Here is a 22846-nt window from a genome sequence, read left to right as displayed (position 1 = left end):
GCAATACATTATTGCCTCTAACAAATCCAAGTGTCAACGGGAAATTGCAGCATGTGATGTCAATATACATGCATTTGATAAAATTAGACTGGCTACTGCACACAATGTTCCGTGAGTAGAAGGATAAAGAACACATTTAGCTGCTTAGAACATCTACTGATTTTGATGGAAAATGCTCGAAACATTAAAAACATAAAATAAAGCTATAAAAATTAGTAAAACATTTTTTCATATTATGAGGAAACCTGGTTTAAGATCTGAAACAAATTCACGCTCAGCAAACCCAGTCGAACATCTGCACTGTATCGTTAAAACGTAATAACAAACTTAAAGCTACTGTTTCAGCAAAGATGCAAAAATTTGGCAAATAAGCAGCTGCGGTTTGTGAATTCATTTTATGTGAACAAATTTACTACTACTGTGCATTTCTACAACTGGCCTGTATAATGTGATGTGGATATTTAACTCAAACTGCCTGAGGCTTTCGCTGCACCAAGTCATTGCTCATAGTTCTGCTATTATAAAAAACTGCATGCTTTTTGTCATATCTGTAATTCCCAGCCATAAGCCCAGAAGAAAACAAAACAGCTTGCTGTGACTCCTTTGTTTGTCTAAAATAACTAGCTGTCAATGCTTCTAACCAGCCCTGCATCCATGGGACCATGTGGATGATAGTGAAAAGTAAGCAGCAGAGTGGGAGAGCTGGTGGTTGTTTTAACAGGGCCCATGGGGAAGGCTGCAACTACCACCAGGTGCTGGGCTGTGTTACTGAGAGGGTCAATGAATGCCTGGACAATGCTGCAGAAACACCCCAACCCCCGTCTTCCACCCTGGTATGTTAGATGACTGGCCAATCAGCTGTCCCCAGAGGATTAAGCCACTCGGCACTGTAATTGCATTTGCTGACCTGATTGCTGACCCTATCGGATCCTGGGAAAATGACATTAACTGGTGGCCCTATCCTCTGACTGCAGAGTACTGTGAACAGGTAACTTTTGTCCTGTAGGTTGTACCTAACATTGAGTGGCTATAGTTTATCTTGAAGTCTTAACACCACCCCTGTAGGTCTGCAGTTAAACTTGTTCAAGTGTGGGGACCTACCTCTGGGCCAGCGTGCCCCAGGCACCATGCTTGTTGGTGAGGATGTTGACGATTTTCTGCTTTAACTGGTTGGCTGTTACATGGTCTCTGTGCTTAGCGGCGCAAATCAGGTGGTCACACATCTTCTCTTCCTCTTTTCTGTCAGCAGCATACTGAGCACAGTTTGACTAATTTCAGATTTAAGAAAAGAGAAGAAAGAAACAAAATGTGTTAATCTCATTCTGTATTTATATATTTAGGTACAGTATCTACCATCAAATTTAATGCTGGACATTGTTCTAATAGCATTTGAGAATGTCTTACTTGAATAAAGTCAGAATAATATATACACTCTAATGGAGCATTTGTCACGCTGAAGAATGTTATAGCTTCATTCAACACACTTGAGTGCATAAAGATATTAGTGGACAGCTGAGAGATATATTTCTACTCCCTTGGAGGAGGGCACTAAATCACTGCAAGCACATGAAGGCAGTCCATTGCCTAACTGTGGACAGATGAGGCTTCCTGTTAGGTAGCTTTGGATGGCGCTATTAGGGGAGAAGAATATAGCCTGTCAGGGTTTACAAAGCTACAATGCCATTATATCAATAAAATGTTTATGCCGTCCGCTGGTATAGCAATGGGTTAAAATGTGAAGATTTGCAGTTATCTTCTAAAACAAACTGTAAGAATGTGTAAGAACATATTGTTTTATATAATTCAAATCATAAATATAAAAAAAATCTACTTGTCAGAATGTTTAAATAAAATACAATGTGTAAAATTTGCAGCTTTACTTATAAACCTTTTTCCTGAAGTCAGCGCAACAGAAGCGCACCAGGTAGCTAAATGTAAACTAGAGGAGCACATGCGACTCTGTCTCACTAGGCCACCCTGAGGGGAACTCTTGCTAATATTCGCAATCTAATTTGCTAACAGAAGCTGGAAGTTAATTGAATTTCCTGCTTTAAAATTTGAATTCTGTCAGATATTATACTTCAACATATACCTCATAAAGCGGATAACTCAATCTCCGCCCGTCACCTCACATTACAACGTGATGCCGTGACAAATATCAAACATTATTTATCACTTAAAGCATATGACGCGTCTTCCTGACACCAACTTAATTGTAAAACTGTCTTATCTGCGTCCTGAATCTTCAATCTTGAAGAGTGGGTAATAAAGTAATGTCAGGCCTAGATGAAAAGTGTAGGCTGTCTGGAGTTGGCAGACAGAACGGATGGGGCCAGGTACACTTCCCCCTTCTCCTGACATTGCATATCTAACCGTCTCTTCCAGTTTATCTAGTGGGTCAAGGATCCTCAAGAACTGTATATCAAGCAGCTGTTTGAGGATGGCTGCTTCTCCCAGATAAGAAACTCATCACTACTCATATGTACAAGCTGTTAACAGAGCTGGCGGAATTGTGTGTGTGTGGTTTTGTTCGATAGCAAACACACATTTTGATTTTGAACAGTCAGACTGGTAATACTTCATAACAACTGTCGTTGCGATAATCGCATGATTATAAAACTTTGTGAATAGTTAAAAAATGCAGTACAGTGTATTTTGGGCTATTATAAAGTTGTAATGTTGCTGTTTTAAATATTTTTGTTTTAAAGTAAGCAGGTGGTGTTACAATTTAAAATCAGAAGACCAAAAACCTGAAAACTACGGTTTATGTCCTATTTAACTCTCAGTTTTGTTTTCTACTCTAGTCTATCTCACAATTACTGCGACCCCAACCCTGTGGGTATCGCCAAGATAGCCCAACAATATTTGAAACCCTCACTAATGAGGAATTAAACTTTTATTATGATACCAAATTAAACAAGTGTATTAATCAGATTTGTAATATCTACCAAACCATCCATCCACTTTTGTTGTCTAGTTCGGGGTAATATAGCACGGAGAATATTGTGCATTCTAATGATATCTGAGTTCAATGGTTATCATTTCTCACCTCTCTCAGCTATGATGTCAACACGATGCAAAAATAATTCATAAATCAAAGCTGCTCACTCTTTCACAACAGCAGTTAGCTCTGCATGTTTGATATGGTAGATATTTACACTGGATAACCTTCCATAAGAAACCCCAAAGGGATCTGTGTCTCCTCCTGGGATAAAACAGGAGATGTTTTTGCTTTTTAAATGAATGTGTAAACCACTACACAACTAGCAACTTTCTAGTACTTGCTTTCGCTTTATGAAATGCTTTAATTCTTTGTGGCAAACATTCAACACGATGTTGGAAACACTCCTCAGAGACAACGTTTGGTTGACTCTGTGGAATCCTTTAAAAAACAGTTAAAAACTTTACTGTGTAAACAAGCTTTCTGTTGACCAATGCTTTTTACATTTTTATATTTTTAATTTACATTTAAACTCTATATTGTGTATATTGTGCATTTTGCTATTTATCCCTCGATCTGGGGCTCCACGCAAGATCTCATCCCGTGGGGTCAAAATGATCATGAGAACGGTGAGCAAAGATCCCAGAACCACACGGGGGGACCTGGTGAATGACCTGCAGAGAGCTGGGACCAAAGTAACAAAGGTAACACACTACAACGGCAGGGAATCAAATCCCGCAGTGCCAGACGTGTTCCGCTGCTGAAGCCAGTGCATGTCCAGGCCCGTCTGAAGTTTGCCAGAGAGCACATGGATGATACAGCAGAGGATTGGGAGAATGTCATGTGGTCAGATGAAACCAAAGTAGAACTTTTTGGTATAAACTCAACTCGTCGTGTTTGGAGGAAGAAGAATACTGAGTTGCATCCCAAGAACACCATACCTACTGTGAAGCATGGGGGTGGAAACATCATGCTATGGGGCTGTTTTTCTGCCAAGGGGACAGGACGACTGATCCGTGTTAAGGACAGAATGAATGGGGCCATGTATCGTGAGATTTTGAGCCAAAACCTCCTTCCATCAGTGAGAACTTTGAAGATGAAACGAGGCTGGGTCTTCCAACATGACAATGATCCAAAACACACCGCCCGGGCAACAAAGGAGTGGCTCCGGTAAGAAGCATTTGAAAGTCCTGGAGTGGCCTAGCCAGTCTCCAGACCTCAACCCCATAGAAAATCTGTGGCGGGAGTTGAAAGTCCGTGTTGCTCGGCGACAGCCCCAAAACATCACTGCTCTCGAGAAGATCTGCATGGAGGAATGGGCCAAAATACCAGCTACTGTGTGTGCAAACCTGGTAAAGACCTATAGTAAACGTTTGACCTCTGTTATTGCCAACAAAGGTTATGTTACAAAGTATTGAGTTGTATTTTTGTTATTGACCAAATACTTATTTTCCACCCTGATTTACGAATAAATTCTTTACAAATCCTACCATGTTGGATTCATGGATTTTTTTTTCACATTCTGTCTCTCACAGTTGAAGTGTACCTCTGGTGCAAATTACTGACCTCTGTCATCATTTTAAGTGGGGGAACTTGCACAATCAGTGGCTGACTAAATACTTTTTTGCCCCACTGTAGCATTACACAGTTGCAGCAGATTTTTTCCACTGCACATCCATGATTAAAATCTCCCTTCCCGCCACATTCCAAAGGTAAGCTACCATGACAATGAGCAGTGAACTCATTGTCATAGTCATAAAACAAACAGACATTTACAGCAAGCATATAGCCAGGTAGTGGTATTTAAGCAATGTTTAGTTGGAACTAAGGGGTCCAAGAAACTTTTGCCACACCATGACATCACACGCAGCCTGAACCATTCGCACAGGCAGGATAGATCGATGTGTAATTGAGGCCCTACCATTTAAATGTGGCAGCAAAAATTGAGACTCATCAGACCAGGCAATATTTTCCCAACCTTAAGTTGTCCAATTTTGGTCAATCTGCACAAACTGTATCCTCATTTTCATGTACTTCTGTACCAGTGTGGTCTTCTTCTGTTTCAAAGTTCAGTGTGTTGTGCATTCAGAGATGCTCTTCCGCATATCCTGGCTGTAAGGAGTGGTTATTTTAGTTATTGTTGTCACTAACAATCCCGCCATTTGTGCAAAATCACTTGCTCTTTTCCACAGTCTGATGTTCACTTTGAACTTCAGAAGGTTCTCTTGATTATGCATTTATAATTTCATTGAGTTGCTGCCATGTGATTGGCTGATTTGAATCAATGAGCAGTTGAACAGGTGTACTTAACAAATGGCCAGTGAGTCTAATTTATTGTAATTATTAACCTTCAAATAATAATTTGTTGTATTTGAAAAAATACTACTTACTTTCATAACATTTATTAGTGATTAGTGCTTTTATAAGGTCTTATTACTCCAGTGTGCACTTCTTTTATTATGCCACTTAAACCCTAGTGTTTCCTTTCATATCTCAAATGATGGTTTGATGGGCGTAGGCTAAATACAGACAAAGGGATTTTATCCCCCGAGTTAGTTGGCAAAAGCTCATATCAAAATCCTAAATTAATATTGCCGGGATCCCTTTGCCACCAATAATTAAATTTATACGAGTTGTAAGAGCGAGGATTTAATCCTCGTGAGGACACAGAGGGACACGATTACTGAGCATATAAAGTTGAATGCCTGTTTTATACTAATAGGATTTGTTTAGAGCTCATTAGCAGATTGTCAAAATCTATTTTCACAGCAGATGGTAAAACTGAAATTTGGTCAATTGAAATATTGAAATACTGTATTTACTGTTGATTCAGTAAGCTGTGCAACTCTGGGCAGGCCTTTAATGCTTTCAGAAGCATAGTTTATACCTCAAACTCTGCATGTTTGTGCACGTCCTCTGCTCGCTGTCTGTTGAGGATGAATTCAGCCTCGTTGGCAACCCGGACTATGTGGTCCTTCATGGCATGGCAGAGCAACCTTTAATATTGCAAAGAAATTTAAAAACAGGAGAAAACATCAGGATTTTTAAAATTACTATGCATTTCAAAGACACTCCAAAGGAAAGCACAGTGTAAAGGTAAATTTAGCTTGTCAGGACTGTGTAACATTCTGCTTAGTGAGAGAGGAGACTGGTAAACAGAATCATTTGTCTGAGTTATGTTGCAAGGCTGCAGGTCAGTGACAGACCCCTCTGTAGCATTAAGGAGGGAATAGAGTGTCATTAGAGCACTGGAGCCTGTCTGCCACGCTCCTGATTGACTGAGCATCCCTTCCCACTGACCAGAACATCAACCCAGAAACTGTATTGCTGACAAGCCTGGCGGTGGAAAGCTTCTCACATGGCTGAGTCTAGACACTCCGTGGTCTCCACCCACATTCACACATAGGTTCCAGTATCTTTAATAAGTGAAAACACCCTGGATATTGTGTGTAGATTACATGCCATTTTACACACCATTAGGCCAGCTTTGTTTTAATTAAAACACCCCTTGTTCCTCTTCAGTGCTTGATACAGATTGTAATTTTCCCTCCCATCCCAAGGAGAGGCAGTAATCCCAAGGCTGCGTTCATCAGCTGCTCTCGCCTCTTTAGTTGTTGACAAGCACTCGTTAATAGACAGAAGTTCACTGTTCAAAGACAGAGGCTGACAACGCCAAGCTTTGTTTCGAAACCAAGAATAGATGAGAAAGCAAGTTGACAAGTGATATTTGGAGATGGAAAAAAGACATTTACGCGCTCCACCAGACTTTTTGTGGTATTATTTCATGCATAGAAAACACTAATCAATCACCATTCGCGCCATGACGGAGTGAGGGTGCTTAGCTGCTACAACAAATGCAACTAAAATTTCATTATGTCAAGAGGGGGGCCTGATTATCATTAACATTTCTACTTTCTTTCGCTACAACAAATGTCTTATCATCAGTCATTTCAACAGCATTAAAGTTAAAAGGTTGTTTTTTATTTGTCTTGGTCCTTTGACTGCTTCCATGTGTGGATTGCACCTCCTGACAGTGCCTTTTAGCAGAGGCGCCTCTCTCATCTCATGTTGGCATTCATTGACATACAACTCATGAAACACATTAGTTATAAAAGTAGTAACACACCTTTCTTTCTCAATAGCTATTTAATATGATAATGTCTGGTGCTAGAAGCAGCAATAACTTAATGAATGCTCTCTTTGTTTTCACGAGGGGAGGATAAATGGCCTCTAAAGTGGATGTCGGATCTGATTGTAGAATAAGCTTAAATAAAATATCCACCTAATCAGAGCATTGTTAGCCTGCCTGTTAATGGCTTGGAATTCAAACAGCTGCATTATGAAACATAGCTGAATGTTCTGTTGCACATACAACAGATACAATGTCTATGTCAACCACGCCTTGTAAGGCAAACAGATTTACCAGACTACAGCTACATATACGTCTGTCTAGTTAAGCAGAATAGGTGCACAGAGATTTGAGTAAGACTGGAAAATTATGTGTCTGTCAGCAGCACCCTGGACAGCGCCGTGTGGCCCTACTGACTGAAGCTCTTTGTTCCCGAGCCAGCGGGGGACTCAGAAGCCTGGCTGGGCTCAGGCTTGAACCTGGGCATCGAGGAGGCCTGGCCAGATGGGTCAGCAGATGGGCAAGGAGGCTGAGCCGCCCCTGATCTGCTCGACAGAAAACACAGTCTGGCCACACCCAGGGAGGAAGAGGGAGGAATCAAGAAAAACACAGCAAAAAAGACAGAGGGACAAAATACAAGAGGAGGACCCGAGACTCTTATGTTATCCTCTCACAACAATCTTATTTACTTTTACCTCCAACAGAGCAGCCAAGAGGAGCAGGAGGTTTATGGGCAATCTAGTAAAAAACAGGGGGATTAGTAACCCAGTGTCTGGCCTTGTTGTTTAATCTTATGTATATTAATAAACTGATACTTTACCTCCCTTCATTAATTAGCTCAATGAATGCCAGTCCAGCATTCTTTTGAATCGAGTTCTGCCACTCCTGAAGAAAAAGAAAAAATATTTATTACTCACACAAGGACTGCCCGTGCATCTAAATTACCATAAAGCTAACAGAATAATACAAAGAACACATCAGAAATCTTTGCAAAGCACATCAAAAGTTAAAACAGACTTTGCATCCAATATGCAGCAAGATCATTCGGAAAAGAGTGACAAGAATCACATTTCGTCATGAAAATTTTATATTTGAAACTGCAATTTAGATACAGTTTCATAGCTTGTAATTCAAGTACATAAAAAAAGCATTTCGTTGATATATCCTTTGAGGAAAAAAAATAAAGTGATAGCTATAAAAAGCTGAAATTCTGCACCACATGTAAGACCATCCTTTCTTCCTCTGTGAAAAGATCTGTAAACACAGGAGAGATGTAATTGTGGGATGAAACTGTATCCTCTCGCTTAAATACAGCCATTTCCTCCGTCCCTTACAGTGACAGATTACTGAGTGGGCTCACTGAGCCCTGCAGTGAGTGCCTGGAAGGAATCCGAGTCCTGGGCCAGAGTGCCAGCACTTGCTGTCTCACAACATGCTCTGGAAATGATTAAAAAGCAGTTTGAGCGCGCGCCTTTCACTGTGGGAAATTCAGCTCTCCTGTAACCTTACTGAGGTGCAAATGGAAGAGAAAATAGAGAAGGCCACAGTTCAAAGAAAAAGGGGAAACAGAAGAAAAATGAAAGGAGAAAGGGTTTTAGTTCTAAGGGCTAATAATGTACATATAACTTAAGGCTATTCACATATATAAAGGAACCTTTGAACATTGTTTACCGAAAAAGCATTAAATATAACTGCTATTCCCAACTGAAAGACTATATGGTGGTATATAATCTACATGCAGAAAAGAGGTACACACTGCTTGTTCCCTGTGAGTGTCTGGATAAGATAAACAGCATTTGTTTAGTATAGTACTAAAATAACTGACATTGACATTATTATGTATGGGTACGTGTTTTTGTACATAGTTGTTGTGACTGACACATACTGGTTCGCGCACGAGTGCACAGTCTGACCCTACGATGCGTTAAGTCAGGGAGATGGTGCTGACAAACTGCTGAGCATCTGGTCTCCAAATGTTCCCCCTGACCCCTTTCCTGTGCTACAGTATCTGCCTGGAATAGGCTGTTGTTGATTTGGAAAGGGATCATGTACAGCCAGACTTCCAAGGTTCCACTCGCACCATGCTCACGTGACAAAAATAAATACGGAAATCAAGGCAGACGTGACACTTGGGCAACACCGGGAAAGTGGCAGCAGGTCAGAGGAGGTAAAGCATGAACTAGTCAAATATGCTATCTTGTCTGAGGTATGCTTGTTGACAGCTGAGATAGCACTTCAGAGACTCTCTTTTTTCTTTTTCTTTTTTTTAGCTGGAGTGCACAACTCCCAGAGGAGGCTGCCTTTGATTGCAGAGATTTAAAAAAATCCTCTGCAGCCCATTTGAAGGAAATTAGGCTCGACGTGCAGCTCCTTAAAAAGAGATGTAATTCTTGATGTAAATGCAGACCATGACCACAGTGCAGCACCTCTGGCTATGTAAAGTTTGTTTAGTAGTTTCGCCAAGAAAAACGAAATTTTAAAGATGCACCAATAGTTTGGCCTTTTGGACATGTCTGGTTACAATTAAAAAATAAAAAAGGCTTGACATATTTTTGTCTCATTATTATTAGCTCATAATTACATATCAAGCAGGCATATCCAGGATTACTACTTCTTAGTAATATCCGAGCAGAACTAAAGTCCTATAGTGACTTGCTTATAGCTGAGTTTAGTTTCCACACACTACAACTCATTTACACTGTATTTGATATGATATAAACTGAATTTAGCTTTCTGGGGGAAAAATGCTTCAGTTGGAAAAAACTGAAGACTACAGTAGTCTACTGTATACAAATGAATTTGCTACAAGTGGCTAAAAAGTGCCATAATACTAAAGAGCAGGTGAGTTTGTTGAAACGCAAACGATACTAAGAAGTGTTTGATGCTCACTTGGGGAAATACTGGAATTCTCCATTGTATCTTTGAAAATCCTACCACCTAAAATCCCACAACTCCTGTCCCAGTGAACAGCTTGATGGCCTTGAGAGGCATCTCTCTCTTCCCACTTTCATCTTCCTGAAATTCAGCAAGGCACTAAGTATTTGTGGTGTTTCAATCCAACCTGTCAGTATGCGGGAGCCTTTGCTTTTATCTACTCTGCTTTGCTCAGTTGTACTCTCCACATCTGGAGGCCTTCCATCACTAAATCTCTGTGGCTCCACTCTAGATCCCCCCCTGTATGTTTAAGCTGTTACAAGAAACAGAGCTGCTTGACCCTTTCATTCAGCTGCCCAGACTGAGGAGAGACACATAGTGTCTGCAGCCATGGCCAGCAACATAATGATTGCTGTGATTAGTATGCATAAATAAGAAAAGGCAGATCATTAGCACTAATTTATTCATAAAAGTGACAGGTCACAAAACAGAGAGGGACTAAAGGTCATCTAAGTGCCCTCCTTGCTGTCTTAAAACATTAATGTTAAAGTATGTGAGGGGGCATGTCAAAGATGGCATTTTATTGTGATAAAAGCTCACCCTGCATCTGACAAGACTCGCTGTGCTTTCTAAAACCAGCTGAGATTCAATATGTGCTACCAAAGACATCAATTATGAGCTCTTTGCACTGCAGTTATTAATCAGATTAAGGATTGTCTCTGCTGCTTCTGACAGCTGGTCAGCACATATGAGCTTGGTTCCCTGAAAAAAGTAATGAAGAACACACTGCTAATTATCTATTTTTACATCAGTTAATTATACCAGCTGGTAACAAAAGTGGAGTATATACATAGAGAGAGTGTATTATAAGGATGAAGAGCAATTGTTCATCTTTATCTGAACAGTTTTAGAAGGACACCAAACCGTACAATCTAGTTTCAAGGCCTTGCTGTCTGATCGATATCTCAGCCTGGGTTTCAGCCCGCGAGCCCCTAATGGCAGGAACCTCTGGAGCTGCAGTAATGCTATCTGTGTAACGGGGGGTGGACTCAGACCCTTAACAGCATGCTGATGCTCTCATCTGCAATAAATCCTAAAGCTGGAAAATGCAACTTCCCACAGACAGAAAAGCAGCACAAAAAGGAGCCCATCAAAAACCATCAAAAGAGCAACAATAACTCAAAACTGGCTCCCCCATTTACGTACATTTTTTGGTGGAAAGCCCCTGAATAATGGCCTCCATATAACAGAGGCACAGCTCCCTGCCGAAGAGCCCTTTGGACTATGGATACCATGGAGCACACTTCGTGGCAATCCACCTCCTCAAGACTTTGGCCCAGCAGTCTGGATCCACAGAGGCACCAAGTAATGGCTTCCTTATGGGCTCCCGACGCAAGACTGATGGGCTGACAGAAGGTATGTTAAATGTCTCCTGTTCTAACTGCTACATCAGGGCTCTGACCTTCCCTAAAACATGGGCTTAACAAGAGATTCAGAGGGTCAGCTCAAAGGTGATCAGTCACTTGCAGGGTTGGCATGAGGTGGAGCTCATTCTCTAAAGGAGAGCTTGGTAATAAAGCTCTAGGGCGTAGTGAGAAAGTCGGTAGATTCTCAGAGATCAGTGTGTGTCTGTACCATCCGTTTGGACAATTAGCTTAAAGAGGGAAGAGATTAAATAACTTGCTGTCTAACATGAGCCCTCAAAACTGAAGCAAGTCTTAACCATAAATGTGTATACTTTCAAAATATCCACAACTTGGACTGGATAAAGGGTATATCTAATGTGCATGTCTCTGTTTAAAATACATCTTTCAAAGTAAGAGGTGAGTGAACTAGGTTATAGCAATGACCATGTCTAATTTGCCAGTACAGAGTGTCAGCTTATATTGATCTGCAAAGGTTGAAACCAGATCCTTGCACGTCTCCACAGAGTGTTGGCAGAGAGTATGTTATCAAGAGTAGCAGAGTATAGAACGGCCTATTAGACATGAAAAAGAATGGCAGATAGAAAAAGACAAAGAGAGCCTGGGAAGATGAAAACTGTGAAAAAAATGAGAAAGAAAATGCTCACCTGAGAACAAAGGAGCATGACGAGCTCCACCACTGAGGTACTTGACTTCATACACACTAGACCTTTGGAGATAAAGCAGATGAAAAGAAGAGACATTAATCTTGCATGTTAAAGAACATAAGCATACAACTGTTGGTATGATAAGGTGTAATCATTTGGGCAAACAAGATAATATATAAAAAAAGAAAAACGCATAGAGCACAACACCGACATACAGTACTCGACTTGTGCAAAGCTACTGTATATAGCCTCTTTTAGCATTTTTGCCAACCCTCCCCAAATTGTGTTCCCAATTTGCCTGTCATAAAATTGTAAAGGAGAAAAAAAACGACAGAACAAAAAAATACATCTGCAACACATTTACATACGAGCACTCCAACCCCCACACACGCACATCCTTCACACATGCCACACGCTCACAGAAGACATTCACAGCTTCTTCCCACATCTCCATTCGGTAGACGGTGAGCCGCTGAAGCAGACAACTCTCTAATGAAACATGGGCAGGTGTGAAAAGCTCATTTGTAGAAACAATGGCTGCAACTGGTCTCGTATTCTGCACCTCCAGCCCTTCTGCTGCACTCGGCGAGAACCATTAAAGGTGCAATCATTAATAAAGCAAAGAAAGGAACTCTATAGTACTCATTATAGGCAGGCAGAGTAAAAACACCTATGCCCCATGGATGTTGTTGTTTCATGGATGATTGGGAATCCACCAAAGAAGATTTCTAGGAACTTTAAGTTTTTCACAGTACAAATACTTAAAAACAAAATAGTATTCATGTAGTTGTAATGATGGCTTATTTAATAAAATTATTAATAGCAAAATAGTTTTGCATTATACTTAAAAGCAGAGTTATCTTTGATATTATTCGGTTTTATAAAGTATGCAAAAAGCACCTGAAGACACGGGTATAAAGAATAGCCTAATTATACAGAATAGCTTAATGAGAAATGCACGAGTGTCTGCTGTAATAGCACAGAAAACAATAAATAAAACAATCACATGTGTGTCCAAGGTACAATTTGCTGTCCACATGTAAACACAGCAGCAGACCTACCTCCAAAAGTCCAAACACTAAAACTGCAGTAACATTTACATTGGTTGACATGCCTGTTAAGTATGGGCACCGTTTGATAACAATGATATATACTGATAATATTAATGCACTTGTGTATTTGTAAACTATGATATGTAAACATAACATATTAATATATTTTATAAATATGAATTTAATTCTAATTACATGACGTTTCCCTTCATGGCTTTTTATTTATTTCTATTTATGTTTTATTATTTTCTGTAATATATATAGCATATGAGTTGGATGCTTATATTAGACATGTGCAATGGGCTCAGGCCTCAGTCTGCTCTAAATCTTCTTCAGGCAGTTTTTTTTTTCTTTTTGCTGTTTTTTTGTTTGTTTGTTTTTTTTATCTTGGCTCTGTGTGATGTCAGTGCAGTGGTTATCCCTAATATAAACATCTCAGCCACACAGCTCTGGCTCTAAGCTTCTGTTTGCATGAAACAGCCAATCAGAAAAAAGTTCACTGCCACCCTCGATGTCAGCAAAGGGAGAGGAGCTGAAACTGATTGTTTTAATAAAATAATGAACAGAGGGGCTGCAAAAAGACCTGAGAGCACTGAGATTAATAGGGATTATTTTGAACTTTGAATTTGAATTGTACAAGGGTGGAAAGCCAGGAACGAGCATAAATGGTCCCCTTTAAAGGTCAACTAGACAAAATTCAGCAGAAATGGTTTTACTTGTGTGATTAAATGGTATAATCTAACACAGAATGCAAAATATTCAAACCCTGGATGGATGGATCTTTTGGTCACTGATTCTCCATTGAGTTCTATTCATGAGCAGAGACTGTCCAAGGGAACATATTGTAAATACTCTAAGAGGATGTGACCCTTCTCTTGTACACAGAGTGCCACAGTTGACCTCTTGTTATAGCAGTGACACGCTAAGCCATAAGTCAGTCCGGACTGACACAGTAGTCAGGTGGCCAACTGACCCTGGCCTTGTGCTGGTAGACAAACTAAATGCATTCTATTTAAACATGGCCTGCCAGTCCTTTCCTGTAAACAGGGCAGGGTTAAGGCATGGGTGAATGTGGCATTGTGGGGTGATGTGCCGGCAAGCTGGGCCACTCAGGGGACAGCAAGGAGCAGGCGGCAGGCAGCAGGCATCACAACAGCGGCAGTGTTCGCGCACAGCTCTTACCCAACAACTCCAAGTGTAAAGCTCAGGGTGCACACAACATAATTGCTGCAGTGACCACATGTCTGCAAAGGGGGTGAAGGAATAGAGTGAGGCAAAGGGGCACACGGGGCACAGGAGGGCTTGACCCCGAGCAATCTAAGGAGTGATGGATGACTGGTAATTACTGGTAAATGGAGCGCCTTTGCACTACAGCACAGTATTTCAACTGCGGGCCTGGGAAGGGTCGGGAAGAAAAGTAGATGACGAAAAGAGACGAAGCAAAATCAGTCATGAACAGACTGAAACTAAGATGGGCTGAAGTGGCTTGATAAACTTCCATATAATATAGGTGTCCAAGAGCAAGTGTTGATTCTGTGTATTTGCAGTGTTTTGACTGGTAAACCTGCTCTAATCCCTGTCAGAGTTCACATTTCACAGACCCAGACAGGGTTAAACATGTCTAGAGTGCTGAGGCCCGAGCTGTCTATCTATGACCTTGTTTGTGGGGTTACAGTCTGCAGCCTGAGATCAGCTCTGGTTTGTCAGCTTGGTCAGTCTGCTGACAGACTTTGAGTGAAAGGGTAACAGACATATTCACACTTGTCAAGGCTTTGCTACCTGATTTTTCATTCCTTTCTCCTGACACTGAGTGAGTAGACCAAGCCACATGTGCATAGCATACTCACATTTCTATTTACTTATGTATATATGTATGATATACGGCTGACTTGGAGGAAACCATGCTTGTTTGTGGAACTTAACTGGTTGGAATGGAAACATTTTTAAAAAGGAGTCCGTAATACCTCAAATGTCCTTTTCATGAGCGCAGAAAGTACTTAATGCATCATTTCACCATTCATTTCGACAAGACTAGTTATATCAAATAAAGAAGACCCTTCTTATCATTAAACATGCCAAAGCTGATTATTTTAAAAGCTTAAATTAGATGACAATAAAAGATGCTAATAAAAAGATCCATAAAATTTCAGATCCAACATTGCAAAACAACAAAAACCCTAACTAAATGCAATGTTATTCAAAACATTAAAATATTGGAAATGCATTTTTTAAATCAACTGGTTGTGTAAACAGTTAATGAATAAAGTATGCCCCTGGAGAAAAGTGGACAATGGTGGTCAGTAAATGTGGGTCAAAGTATTTCTCTAGCAGGGCTTAAATAACAGTCACAAGAGTGCGTTCTGGCAGCATCCTGTCATTCTCTGCCAGTGTCCACCAGTGTCGGTTAGGTTACCAGCAAAAGAAAAGACTTTTGCAATCCGCATTCAGAGAAAGCATTTTGGGTGCAAGTTGAGAGAGCGGAGACCACCCGCGTATGTTTTGGACTACACACAAACAGACAAACATCTGCAAACACACACAGTCTCACTCATGCGCGTGCTGACTGCGGTGGCCCTGTTTTCTTGTGAATACAAGCCAAAACAAGCCTGGGGAATAGAGTGGTAGTGCACACACATGTAGGCATAGAGCCCTGAGGTTAGGCACAAGTAGCACTGTGAGAGGCTGCCAACCTGAGGCTTGAAGAAGGGACTGGAAAGCTTCACGCAGCCACCAGGAAATAGAGTGGAGTGCAGCAAAGAGATTTCACACTTCTGCAAACACTATGCACAACCAAACCAGTCAGTGCAGCTCTATTTGTAAAGTGACTGCTGTAATACCGTTTTAAAATAAAATAATTAATGCCATTAAACCTCGTGGCTGCACAGAGGCACGTCTAGGTCAAACATTCAAGAGTACATTTTAATAGCAACAAAAATGACTACGGTAATACAGAAACATTTAAGCACTTATACTTCATTGTAATAAAAATGTGCGTGCATATAGATTTTACTGTGCACAAAAAGGTTAAAGCTTACCCTGAAATTAAAAAAAAAAAAAGATTTCAAAATCCCTTCTAGTACAATGTGAGTTGGAAAGAGTGAGTTGGAAATTTCATCTTATTTTGGCACTAAAAATAATGCAATGAGGTGGCAAAGGCTACCAACATTTAGTTCAAAATGAGATTGGTTTGACAGTGAAATGCTGATGGTTACAAAAACATCTAGGAACAATATGTGGAAAGAATTTGAGAAAAGAATCATGAAGAAAACAAACACACATGCCACAAGATGAATGAAAGGGAAAACAAATTTAATCAGACCCCCAGCTTGTGTGCAATATCGCAACTCTCCTGTCAATGTCTACAGCATCCAAAGTTTGGCAGCCGGTGGGGTGACTGGGACAAAAATGTTAACAGCGCACTAAGAATAAAACGCGCCATACAACATCTGTACCTTCTATGAGCAACTCTTGTCCATGGCTGCCCAGCAGGGTGCGAGACAGAAAAGGCGCAAAGTCCACAAAGATCTCTCTCAGCAGGGGTGCGACTTTCTCCAAGGCCCTTTCTAGCTTTGTAGTAATGCTGTCAGAGAGCACATCAAAGTAGAAGTCAGAAAAAGAAATTAGACACCTGAATTTCAAAAAGAAAACTTGAAAGAGGTCATTCTTTTTGCTACACTATCAAGGAGCAATAAAAAAAGGAGCAGTGAGAGCCCCACAGTTCACCCGGTGTGCACAGCTAACAGCACTTAGTGTGTAGTCAGACTGTCAGAGTCAGACTGGTGGGTGCAAGAGGTAACCAGCACATTTCAGAGGATGCAAACTAAGCCAGATATCAATGAGATTGTGGCTGCTATCAGCAGAGATGTTAGTGAGTGAAGATTTAATGTTATTAAGAGCCATGTGAACTCACATCTCACTAGCTGTTTGCATTCTTTGTTGTGATATGTTACCAGAGTTGCACTTGAGATCACAGTTGTTCACTGCAGAGGAAGTTCCACATCTTTTAGACAATCACTCTATGCCTCTGGCTGACATTATCTAAGAACCTCGGAAAAACTGTGAGCTGGAGTCATGCAGCCATACAAACTGAGACGGTGTACAAGTAGAGATACAGTATATCTCCTATGTGTACACACACACACAGAAAAAAAAAGGACAACACGAGGAGAGCTGAAGCTTGTTTTCCCAGCTAAGATGGACAGAAAGCTGCAGAATACAGAAAAACAGAAAGAGAAGAGGGACGGTTTATGTGTAGTGGAAACCCGCTTCAAGAAACCTGGGAAAACATATTCAGAGAGATGACACACTAGCATAAAGTGCAGGATGCAGGAAGTCTAGGTAGCTAGCATAGATGTCCTTGCCTAAGACACTGTCCTGCACCTCTGGAGGCTGTCTTTAATCCTGTCAGGGAGCTAAAGGGTTTGAGCTCAGGAGGTGTCAGCTTCTGACGTAGTGGATTCTGGTCTACTTCACAAAAGGCACTGAAATAGAGAGAAAAAAAATAAAGAAACCACAGGCAATCCTTCCTTCATGATGCTTTGGGACTTAAAAGTTGGGATCATGAAGTCATTATATTATAATAAAGAACTATGGTAATAATCAGATTTATTTGTTTGATTTCAGTAGACCGAAGCAATCTATTCAGCTCGGCTGTGATCTAAAATATAACACAGGCATCAGTAGGTTCTGTGGTGAGATAGTACCATCATTGACTTCACAGTTACGCTAAGTGATGTCGGTTACTGCTGCCATGGCAACTGAATCTCTATTCCTGTGGCAGAAAACACTGAGGCAGAGCAAGAGAGGAGAGCGAGACTCTGGAGAAAGACCTCGGCTCTCAGCAGTCGGTGGGAGAGTAGATCTAAGGATGTCTGTCACAAACTATTAGAGCGACGGGAGAAGATGAGTCAAGGTCACAGCCAGCTGTACTCAAGGTAATACACATGCACATAAATTAGGACAAACTTTGCCACAGTGTTAACATAAAACCACTATTTTGGTTTTTATATATACATATATATATATCGACACACACACACACACACACACACACACACACACACACACAAAATGCAGAAAACTATAGAAAATCTTGATTTAGCACTTTGAGGAAACTTTAAGGAAAAAAACACAATGTAGAAAAATCTACTTTCAGGTAGATTTTATACAGAAGTGACACAGTTTGACTAAATGAGTTTGGCTGAATGGAAGAACTGTGTTGTACCTCATGTTTTCTACTGTGTCCTCAGGCATGGGGGCCACCGTCTGCACGGCCGGCAGATTCTTACTCGTGGCTCCATTGACAAAACTGGAGGAAGAGGAGGTAGAAGCAGCTGCGTCAGTGGCTCCTGCGGGAGGAATAACAGAAGCGAATCACATTAATGCAAGGCAAAAATAATTTCAGATTTATACAGATGGCTGACAAATTAGAGGAAAGACGTCCATTAGGCATCTTATTATGATGTTAAGCCTCTAAGTGCTGCAAAAGCACGCTACGGCACTTGCTTTTGATGATGGTGGTGGTGTGTAACTCATTGGTGCACTTTCTGCCATATGTGTTCAACTGGGTCAAAATATGGTAAGTGTGAAAGCCATCACACATGGCTTGCATAATTTCTGCACTGATCAAACCATTCAGTGGCCCCCTAATGGCCTTTGAATGCAGGCATTGTCACAGTGGAAGAATACCACTTTGAATCAGGATATAAAATTTCATCTCAGCATAAAGGTGACCACCAAACAACTTTGCACTGATTTTTAGTGACCCCTCCCACTAAGTGAACAAGTGGATACAAGAAAACGCAATGCTATGTCTTATTGTGTTTTAACTATCCTTGTCAAGTACCAAGCAGAAATATTTAGGTAACTAAAAATAGACAGTAAAATGTGGTCAATTCAAAGCATTTAAATACTACCACAAGATTTGTTGAAGAAAGAAGCAACGCCTTATTCAAAACCATTGTCTATCTTCAGGGAAATTCCATTAAAGTTACATCCAGTGCTTGTAAATGTTTTTAATGGCACACAGATTGAAATGACTGAAAGAAAATGAAGGAAGGATGGGAGGTTATAAAAAAGCAGCCACAATCTGGCCCCTGACAGTAGACTTCAGCCCAAATTTCAACCAAGTAGAACAAATTATGCACTTTAACTAAATCCAAGTGCAACTCAGCTGGTTCAAACTTGTGCCAGCAGGGACACATGGAACTGTTTTGTTTAGTAAAACGACAAAGATGAAGAATCAACCAACATATCGAACATATCGGAAAAGCTTTAAACAAGCCAAGAAATTTGGATATTGTGACAACTGTAATTTAAAGGTGAAACCTGAGTCAGAGCTTCTTGGCAGCATAGTCGCAAATATAAAATCATTCTGACTGTCCTTTTGAGAGGTCAGACCAGTGAGAATGATATCATGTGGTCTGGGTGAGAGTCTGTGGATTTAGCTGAAAGCACACTTTCACTTGGGTACATTTCTCAAATTCCTTCACAAGGCCTCAGAGAGGAGAGTGATTTGTATTACCATTATTACTATTATTGTTGTTATTATTATTATTACTATTACTATTAATAATAATAATAATAATAATAATAATACAGCACACTAAAAGGTGTTTGAAATCCTTTGTGCTTCTTTGTGTTAAGTGGGGTATTTCAAAAGCCAGAGTACACTGGCCCTGAGGTGAATCCTGCTCAATGCAGCACAGCCTCGGGAGAAGCAATGTGACAGCAAGGGGGGAGAGGCCATTTAGTCAGTCAGATCAGAAGCCATGCACCATAAAAAGTCAGGGTATGCAAATTCACTTTTGGCAAAACAAAAAAAAAAAGATTTGTTTTCTGTACAGTTGAAGCAGATTAAAATTAGGGTGGTGTCTAGACAAATCCTGGTGGCTAAACAGCCATTTTCACTCTCAGAAGCACAGGGCTGCTTTGGGGAGTCAAAAAAGGTAAAGAGTGCCATCTAGTGATAACAAAAACCACCTGCAAGGACATCCAGGATCACATGATCATACACAGTAAAAACACTTTGTTCTATTCCTAGAATAGCATCATTTAACGGAAAATCGGGAGAGGTCAGTAAGATTACAAGTAATTGCAACTTGTAATCTTAATACTGAAGCAGTATTATGTAAATCCTAGCAAGGCTACTAGGACTGAGTGTAGGATTTGAACAACGTGGTTTTAGTCCAGTAACCTTGTTTGTAGCATACCCGTAGTGTTTATCATGCTTTTGGGGGTCGCAGAGGTAGCAGCAAAGATGTTGGGGGTGCTGCCAGTTGTCAAGCCTGGAGAGGTGCTGCTGCTGCTTCCCAGGGTGTTAACTGCTAGGCTGCCAGGGGAGGTTTTCTTCACAGGCACCACCACACTCCTACATCAAACACACACAGAATGTGTCTTATTTATATATGCACCAAAAATGATGCATTAAAAACTAAAACAAAATGACGTTATTAAAAAACACAGAACAGCTACAGGGTGTTGTAATTGCTGCAGGTGTATGAGATTCAAACTGTACATTATAAAAAAAAAAATGCTAACACAATTGACTTATATTCTTAATTGAACAGCATTTTAAATATGTTTGGATCCAGAATTAGGCCTTTTATATATGACATTCTGCTTAACAAAAAGAGAGAGTCATTTGTTTTAATAAACAGAAGGTAAAAAAAAAAAAGTAACACAGTAACAGTTAAAAAAAAAGGATATAAAACTAAAGGAACAAAACAATCTACAAAAAAAATATGGATGAAGCAAGACGCAAGTTTAAATCTTACAGGAATAAAAAAAATGACGTGTTTTTAAATAAATTAAATCAGATGATAGCAGAAAGCAATTAGCATGAGCAAACCTGGTACCAAAGTCATTCATGTTTTAAGGGGGAAAATATCTGCATCTCTTACTCCTTGCAGGGCCTGCCACTACGAGCATGCGGACACATTAGTCAGGGCATTTGAAGGGTAAACATCCTGCCCTGTAACTCCATCTTTCAACGTAATGCATGCAAGGCAAACTTAGACACACATGTACACATGAGGCTTAAGTAAATAAACATGAGAACCAGCCAGCGAGCTACTACATTCCCTTACATCTGCTCTTGCCTCCAGTGGTCCCCTGGTGCAGCCTGGCCTGAAAACATCCCCAAGTCGAACAAAAGACTTTCCAGAAGCAGATTTGGGAATTCTCTACTTGGCGTTTATTCTATCCAGAGCCACAGAACATAATCTGCTTCACAGTCAGAAACTATATGAAGGGTGTAGGCATATTATGGCAATTACTACTGGTTTTACTTTGTGTTCCTAGATAGACAGGAACACAATAGAAAATAAAAATGCAATCAAAGAAACCAAAAACTTAAAAAAAACCCCAGCTACAATCAAAAATAAATATGCACATACGGAAGTCAAAAATTACGGGTGGCTTTTTCATATAAGCTACTGCACAAAACAGAACATGGTATTATGATGAAAGGGACATTGTTTATTAACTTAGGAAATAAAGCATGTTGCTTAGGATGGAAATGACACTTGTGACCTTATGTAATGACAAAAGAAAAAGCACAGGCACACCATTAAACCACCAGACTCCTCAGTTCACATGCAATCTGACTGGCCAAGGATTAAAGATGATCTAGTGAACTTGGCTCTGCAAGAGCTCCCTGACAGAGAAGAGAAGGAAAGCTTGTCCTTATCGGGTCTGCAGTTGGCCTTTGGGTTTGTGAAGGTGCCAGATAATGTCTCGTCCAATCTCCTGCAGTTACTCTCTGTGACACAGGCCAGGCCTTTGCTCTGTCACGAGCTAAGCCTGTTGTCATCTGAACCAAATCCCCAGAATCCTTCCTCCACAAAAACAACACAGACAGTTGTTGCTGTTTTGTATCTACAGTCACAGATCATGTAAAACATGCCCTGGGAAACAGAGTTTGCCTTGGATGCGTTTCAGGCTGTTGGGTAATTTATTTTACTGATTCTGCTCAAAATATTAAAAAGTATGATGTTTAATTTCCCCCCAAAAAATACCTCTCTACTTTGTCTTGACGGAGAGAGAATATTCATAAAGCAGATATAATTGCGCATTAAGCAGAAGGTGCAGCCCTGGTGACAACGACATAACAAGCATACAATAATAAAAATAATAGTGAAAGAAAAAAGCAGTTGAAACTTACACACAGAATAACACAGAGAACGAGAGAGCGCCAGGAAAGCTTGAAAGCCTCCTGAAATATTAATATCTCCTGGGATACAGCTGTGCTCTGGAGAACACTGATGACAAGTATCATTTATTGAGCAGATCTTCATAGTTCTCAGTGAAATATCATTGACAGATTTCATGTTTTGATTGCAGGGGATTTTTGTGAATGTCCTCTTGTTTGCCACATTCACCCCTTCCTCACGTTCCTGCAGGGGCCTGCCCATGCTTTGGCATGGCCTGGGCATTACATTAGATCTACAGTATGTTGAGAAAACATGAAACTCTTTCGATGAATAATTCATTAGCCGGGTGCTCATGAATCATGTATAGATTATCTAGTGCATATTTTATTAATAGGATTGTCTTAATTGAGTTGCGGAGAATAAAGGAAGGATTAATCTTGAAATGAATATTAATGAGGTCTGCGGCTGTGAGGGATGACTGCAATGTAAAGTATGACCACAGAAATGTCTCCTTTGTAGATCTAGAGTAGGAATCTAATCTAATAGCACTTTATTCAGAAATACAAGGAATAAAGCAGCGCAAATGTGCTGTGGTAAAATTACACATGCAAATTTAATTTAAAAACA

At 40.4% G+C, this 22846-nt stretch overlaps 1 protein-coding gene across 3 annotated transcripts in view; it reads right to left on the bottom strand.

Moving 5' to 3' along the window:
- nbeab (neurobeachin b) overlaps positions 1–22846 on the bottom strand; it is a 206989-nt gene that overhangs the window by 87931 nt on the left and 96212 nt on the right. For all 3 annotated transcript variants that reach the window (XM_085371743.1, XM_085371742.1, XM_085371744.1), the window contains 7 exons: positions 20279–20436; positions 18292–18415; positions 16520–16647; positions 12016–12077; positions 7891–7955; positions 5829–5937; positions 1102–1268 (listed from right to left, as the gene is read on the bottom strand). In XM_085371743.1, coding sequence (XP_085227869.1) covers positions 1102–1268; positions 5829–5937; positions 7891–7955; positions 12016–12077; positions 16520–16647; positions 18292–18415; positions 20279–20436 — 813 coding nt within the window. The remainder of the gene's footprint in view (positions 1–1101; positions 1269–5828; positions 5938–7890; positions 7956–12015; positions 12078–16519; positions 16648–18291; positions 18416–20278; positions 20437–22846) is intronic.

The sequence above is a fragment of the Diplotaxodon limnothrissa genome, linkage group LG14 (genome assembly GCF_057381915.1).
Source record: "Diplotaxodon limnothrissa isolate DT_005_m linkage group LG14, D_limnothrissa_male_GT1.1, whole genome shotgun sequence".
In the NCBI taxonomy this organism is placed as follows: Eukaryota; Metazoa; Chordata; class Actinopteri; order Cichliformes; family Cichlidae; genus Diplotaxodon; species Diplotaxodon limnothrissa.
The sequence above is the reverse complement of the archived record's forward strand: the minus strand, read 5'-3'. Positions and strand labels throughout refer to the sequence as shown.